At 55.0% G+C, this 6,551-nt stretch overlaps 1 protein-coding gene across 2 annotated transcripts; it reads right to left on the bottom strand.

Moving 5' to 3' along the window:
- Positions 1-276: 276 nt before the first annotated feature.
- Rhoc (ras homolog family member C) lies at positions 277-6,328 on the bottom strand. Of its 2 annotated transcripts, none has more exons than XM_020156566.2 (5): positions 6,041-6,328; positions 2,797-2,954; positions 2,188-2,308; positions 1,809-1,939; positions 277-853 (listed from the first exon to the last, which is right to left on the bottom strand). In XM_020156566.2, exons 2-5 carry the CDS (start codon positions 2,950-2,952, stop codon positions 680-682), a joined length of 582 nt encoding a protein of 193 aa, XP_020012155.1. In that variant the 5' UTR covers positions 2,953-2,954; positions 6,041-6,328; the 3' UTR covers positions 277-679. The 2 variants fall into 2 exon arrangements, with proteins under 2 accessions (XP_020012155.1, XP_073906857.1); XM_074050756.1 differs by lacking the exon at positions 6,041-6,328 and adding an exon at positions 5,684-5,980.
- Positions 6,329-6,551: the final 223 nt, after the last annotated feature.

Below are 6,551 nucleotides of genomic sequence, written 5' to 3'. Positions count from 1 at the left end.
TCAAACCCTGCCCGGGGCCACACCCCCAGCAGCTCCCATGTGCAGGGGAGGAAACACTGGGCAGGGAAGCCACCCATGGGCTTCTAAGTTTAGCCTGTTACAGACCACTCCCCTCACCCACCTCCTAGGCCCACAGCCAGGCATGACCTCATTCTTCATTCTAGATTCCACCCTGCCCCCAAGTCCTGCCTGGCCAGCAACTTGGAACTGAAGAGATGGGACTGAAGCTGAAAGCCAGGCTAGAGACCAAGAAAGACAGGATGCTGTCACAACACATGCTAGAACCGGTGGCCTTTATTCATGCCCCCCCCCAACCAAGTATAGTCTGGGACAAGGCCACTGCCCAAAGCAGAAACCCCAAATCCCCACCCTAGCAAGCTCCTGTGAGCCAGAAGTATATAAAGTGCTGGTGTGTGACTGTCCTCTGGGGAAGGCCACAGGGAGCAAGAGCCCCACCCCTGGACCAAGGCAAAGGAGGGACCCTGCACAGGCCTGCTTCGCAGAGGACTGGAGAGAAGAAGGGAGGACTGACCACCACTTGGGGCTGGGGAAACCGGTGCAGTCCTGGGCAGGTGGGAACTGAAAATGGGAGCCTTCAGCATGGAGTCCTATGAGGGTAGAATTTGGGAGTGGACAGGTATTTTGTACCTGTGTGAAGGGAAGGAAGGCCTTGGGGATTTCAGAGAATGGGACAGCCCCTCCGACGCTTATTTTTGCGGACCTGGAGGCCAGCCCGAGTGGCCATCTCAAAGACCTCCCGCACCCCTTCCTTGGTCTTGGCTGAACACTCCAGGTAGCCAAAGGCACTGATCCTGTTGGCCATGTCCCGGCCTTCCTCAGATCGAACAGGCTCCTAAAAAGACAGAAGATAAGGGGAAGGAAGCTGGTACTAAGTGTACCTCTTGCCATATCACCCATAAATAAGTAGAAAACTAGAGTAGTTTTTGCAGCCTAACCCCCAAAGCACTCAGGCCCCAGCTACCCTGCATAGCTTCTAAGCAAAGGATCTAAGAGTCACGTTGAAAGTCCTCTCCAGTCTGTTCCCTGTCCCCCACTGAGCCCTACACCCTAGGGTGCTCACTATCTTGAACTGGCCTCCATTCTCTCTTTCCTCCTGTCCATCCTCTGTAGCTACCATATTTTTTTCTAGCTTGCATATTCGACATCTGTCCCTAGTTTAAAATCTTACCATAATTATCCTCCCAAGACAGTTCACCTCCCTTATCTTGGCATCTTCCAACGACAGATAAAGTAGTCCTCTGGCTACAGAGCCATTTAGCCCTTGCCCTCTGGGCCTTCTCTCTCCAGGTGTGCGCTAATAGCACAGCCTACATACCCTAATTGAAACAAGCTGTCCCCTGAGGACAGGATTTTTTTTTTTCTTTTGTGGTACTGAGGTTTGAACTCAGGACCTACACCTTGAGCCACTCCACCAGCCCTTTTTTGTAATGGGATTTTTGAGATAGGGTCTTGTGAACTGTTTTGCCCCGGCTGGCTTCAAACTACAATCCTCCTGATCCCTGCCTCCTGAGTAGCAAGGATTACAGACATGAGCCACCAGCACCCAACTCCAAAAACAGTAAACTAGAGTAAGTGGAAAAAACCAAGTGGCCTTGAACAAGTCACTTCCCTGACATTTCATCAGCTACCAAGGGTCCTTTTGGTTCTTACCAGGGTCGCAGGAGGGGATGGTAAACATTGCAGTCACCTTTAACATGGGACAATCAACTAGGGATTCTGTCCTGGTCTGCCACCCCTCCAAAGGGTCCTTCCTGCCCTAAGGGCTCCTAGTGGGCAACCCCACCCACCTGCTTCATCTTGGCCAGTTCTCTTCTGGTATGCTCATCCTGCCTCAGGTCCTTCTTATTCCCCACCAGGATGATAGGCACGTTCGGGCAGAAGTGTTTCACCTCCGGGGTCCACTTCTCAGGAATGTTTTCTGCACAGACATGTCCCAAGAAGTATCAGTGTTTCCGTTTAGCAAGAGGGGCCTTGTCTTCCCACAGCAATCTCAGAAACCTCTTCCACAGCTCATCCTCCCCAGCCCTCCCCAAAGACCATAGCTGCCACTGCAAAGGACAGCGACCAGGCTAGAATGCCCCCAGGAACTCTCACCCCACAGCCTCAGCCTCCAAAAATGGCTCATTCCAGGGGGTCTCAATCCCCACTTCCCCACCAAAGCCTCACCCAGGCTGTCGGGACTGTCAATGGAGAAGCACATGAGGATGACGTCAGTGTCTGGGTAGGAGAGAGGCCTCAAGCGATCATAGTCTTCTTGCCCTGCTGTGTCCCACAGAGCCAGCTCCACCTGACACACAGGGCCAGTGAGTAACTGGCCCCAGGGCCCCAACCCTGCCACCCAGAGGACCTCTCTTGAAACCACTGATCTTTAAAGCTTGTTGAACATCTGAGCACTGTCACATAATACACTAGGTGAGTTTTTTTAAATCTAAGACATGTTTACTCACAGTGTAGTATGAGTTGCCACTGTGAGCACCATTTTGTTTAATTCTCAACCTTCGGGGGGAGGTCTTGCCATTATGCCCATTTAGCAGTGGGGTGGAGAGAGTTTATACCCAGCGGCAAAGAGATGTGGCCCAGATTACAACGTCAGTATGTGGTAGAACCAGACAGTACATCCAGGTTTTCGAAGGCCACAGTTTCACTTCCCAACTGTTATTGATTCCAGTAGGGACAATGAAGCAAGGGTATGTGTGAGTGGAAAGGAAGGACATTGTAGGTCCCTGTGTGATCCAGGGCAGGTTTCCAGGATAGGAAGAGGTTCTGGGCCCTCACCTGCTTGCCATCCACCTCAATGTCTGCAATATAGTTCTCAAAGACAGTAGGGACGTAGACCTCTGGAAACTGGTCCTTGCTGAAGACGATGAGCAGACAAGTCTTCCCACATGCACCATCCCCCACAATTACCAGCTTCTTCCGGATTGCAGCCATGGCTGGAGTTGGTGGTCAGGAGGCACAGGGGATTTAGGGAAAATCTAGTAAGTCCAAAACCACTTCTCTAGGGCCCCCCAAATGTCCCTGGAAACTCAGGTATCCAGCAAAGGAAGGGAAGGAAGGAAAGGGGGCTTGCTCCTGGTGTGTTCTTTCCCAGAACAATCCTGCAGGCAGCAGACCTTGAAATTTCTGATCTCTGCTCAGGGACAGAACTGAGTAGAGATTCTAACTCCCCATGAGTTAGAATAGAAGGGAGGTAGAGGAAGTCATCACCTGAGAGCCAGAAAACATGTTTAAACCATTCATTCAACTGGGGGACCTTGGATACCTAGAGAGGTGCTCCTGCGTAGCTCCAAAAGAGCCAGATTTTCTCTGCTTTGTATATGGGAGTTTAAAGTCAGACTTCAACTGTTACTAGAATTTTGACTAAAGGTTAATAATAGCTAAGGTACAATCTAGAACAGATTGTCCCTCGGTAGTCATGCCTGCTTAGTCACAGCGGAGTTCCTCTTCAAAGACTACAAGAAGCACCTACAGGTGATGGGTGGGTAAGGCAAAGAATATTTGTAGAGCCCCTAGGTGCTCCAAGCTACATTGGGCATTTGCACAAAAATGATCTCCCTCAGTCCCCAGCTGCACGTCCTACTTTGACACACTAGGAAACTGAAGCTCATGGTTAGGACGTGTTCAGAGTCTGACACATAAGCAGCACTCAAAGCAGGGCTGTGTGACTCCAGCCTGTGCCTTTCCTACATGTCACCCCCAGAGGGGGAAGGACAGCAGCAGCAGTGAAACCCAGACAGAAGATAGTGGCAGCAGCCAGCCAGCTTCCTTGGCCCACCCCACCCACTCCCCAAAGCCCACACAAAGACACACAAAGGAGGCTCAGTCCCTGCGATGCCCACAGCTCGCATTCGGGCAGCTTGCCCTCTTCCCCCCTTCCTCCTGGGCCTGGCAGCAACACTGGGTCACTCAGTCGCAGCAGGGGACAATGACCACACTGTAGGGAGACACACATCGACCACAGCAGTGACAGAACAATCCACTAGGGAATCACCTCCACCCACTCTGGAACAGTCCCTTCCTCTGTCCAGCTCACTCTTAGCTCTCACCCATCCCTCCTTGTGACTCAGGGTAGGAAGTCAGCTTCCCAGGATTTGCATGTGTCCTTGTCCCTAACACACATGAACTAACAGGTCATCATACCTCTAGCTTCCCTCACTTCCTTCTTCCCTGGGGAGGGGAGCTGATCTCTAGCCGGCTGAGGTTCCCAGGCCTATAGCCTGGGAGGAAGAGGGCGGGCTCTGGAGCAGAGATGCAGTCAAAGCAGTTGAGAAGGGCAGGGGGCTGGAGTCTGGGCTGGGAGGAGCCCCAAAAGAAGAGACAAATGAGCACAAACCAGGCAGGGAGCGGTTAAGCAGGGAAGAGTAACCTGATCTCAGCCCCAAACCTGGCTTTTTCTCTTAGTCCCATATCCTGTCAGGCCAGAATGAACTCATGCACTCCCGCATACCATCAACCACCTCACACCCAGGCCTTGGCTGACTGGAACACTGGGGTCCCATGCTGGTTCTCTTCAACTAGGGAATTTTGGGTGCCCCCCCTCCCTCCACTCCACATGCACATTCACAAAACTGTGTCATCATGGGGAGAAGGACATGAGTCACGGAGAATTTATAGGAGTTGAGAGTACACAGCCACACTCGCCCCAAAGAGGCTCTCTCTGAAACCCCAAAGGACAGGCAAAAAGGCATCCACGCTGCCAGCGCAGCCCCTCCAACAAGGGAGGTTCCTTGGGAAGTCTACCCAGGTAACTGACAGGATTTCTTCCAATTCCTCCACCCACTCCATGAGTTCAACTGGTCCAGCTGTGTACAGATGGGCTGGGGTAGCCACAACCTGGAGTGGGCAGTGTTGGGGGACAATCACTACTGTGCTGAATACACTGACTAGGAGTCACTTAGGCGTGAGTTATGTTACTGATGGCCCCAGCACCACGTGGGGAGAGGAAGAGGCCAGAACTTCAGGATAGGTACTTGCATTAAGTGGTTTTGAGCCTCTAGCTCAATTAGAAGACTTTCCCTTTTGGCTCTGGTTAGGTCAGAAGAGCTGGTGCTCAGGCCAGGCCAGGCCAGTAGGCCCAAAGCCAAGATGGCATGGACAACTCCCTGTGAGCTGCAGCCCCAGAGGAACTGTCCCACTGACCTTAAGAGGGGCCACCAAACCCCACACAGGGCCTGGAGTGGAGCCTAGAACACAGCTGGAACTTCTGGGGCCTCCCTGAGACAAGTCCTATTCTCAGTCATTCTCTAGATTTTCCACATGATCCAGTGGGACCCGGGACCCTACTCACTATTCTTAAAGTTTAGGGAAGGAATCAGCCTTGTAGACGTCTCTCTTCCTCACCTTTAAAGCCACAAGTGAGGGAAGACCTCAGCCTCAGTTTCCCCAGCCCAGAATCGCCCAGGATAATCTTTAGCTTGGTTTGGAAGTGTGAAGGAGGGGCGAGATTTTTTTTCACACTCTCTCACACACACACACACACACACACAACACAGAGACAGGATCTGGATCCTTCACCGCACCCCTATCCCCAACCCCAGGCTGCTCCAAAAACCGTAGAAGGCGGAGCCCAGACTCCACCGAGCAGTGGCAGCCCCCAATAGTCACACCCCGCTCCTATTCCTGCCATTCCACCATCCCAGCCAGACTTGGGCCCAACTTGTACCCCTCCAGGTCCACGTCGGGCCGCCCGCCAGGGCTCTCGAGCGCCTATGCTGAGCTCCCTCGCGAAGATCCAAGTCCGTCCCTCTCCCCTCGAGGAGATCCGGGAAGCCGGGAGGGGAAGGGAAGAGGATCGGGTCAGGACCCCAGCTCAGCAGGAGACTTCCCCACCTCCCCTCCGCCTGGAAGTTCTGGGGGCCTCTAGCTGCTGTTGGGGGAGGAGGGGAGACGCGCCCATGCTTGGACCAAAGCCCCCTTCCCAGGCCGCGGCCTGATCTGTGGGCAAGCGGAGGAGGAGGAAAGTGCTCTCCCCGGACGAGTCCCCAGGACACCCCACCACCCCTAGCCAGGCCCCGGGTACCTGGTGCTTCGCCGCCTCCAGCTGCGCGGCCGGCGCCGGAGGCTGAGACTGACCGGAGGGACCCCGCCCCGCCCTCCTTCGGTGGCTCGGTGGGAGGGGCGGCCCGGCAGGGGGAGGGGCGGCCAGGGGGCGGCCCTTGGCTCCGTCCGCCCCCGGCCTCGGCCTCAGCACCAGCCCCAGCTCCAGGCTCCCTCAGATCGCCCCGCTGTGGGCAGGGGATCGGGGACTTGGGTGTCCAGGCTGGAGGGGAGGAGGGTGGCAGGGCGATGCCCGACTGCGAAGGAGTGGGCGCGGGCGGAACCCCGCCAGGACTCAGCCTCTGCCCCGCCTTCCAGCCCCTAGGGGCGGACCCATGTCGGGAAAGTTGAGAGGCCTTTGGGGTGGGGTCAAGAAGGGCCGCTGCTGCCCTCCGGTGGCCGTGCAGCCGTCCGCGCCTGCCCCACCTGGGCCCTCGCAAGAGACGGAAAACCTGGGCGCCCGAGGGGGCGAGGGTGCAGGAGACGTTCACCCT

This window comes from Castor canadensis, chromosome 12 (assembly GCF_047511655.1).
Source record: "Castor canadensis chromosome 12, mCasCan1.hap1v2, whole genome shotgun sequence".
Taxonomy (NCBI): domain Eukaryota; kingdom Metazoa; phylum Chordata; class Mammalia; order Rodentia; family Castoridae; genus Castor; species Castor canadensis.
This window is presented reverse-complemented; position numbering and strand designations above follow the sequence as displayed.

Bases quoted from the DNA above. Each gene is read 5' to 3' on its own strand.
- Rhoc (XM_020156566.2), bottom strand. From the start codon at position 2,952: ATGGCTGCAATCCGGAAGAAGCTGGTAATTGTGGGGGATGGTGCATGT. The intron at 1,940-2,187 runs GTGAGGCTTTGG...ATGTCTGTGCAG, and splicing joins TGACAGTCCCGACAGCCTGG to AAAACATTCCTGAGAAGTGG. The intron at 854-1,808 runs GTGGGTGGGGTT...CTGTCTTTTTAG, and splicing joins AACTGGCCAAGATGAAGCAG to GAGCCTGTTCGATCTGAGGA.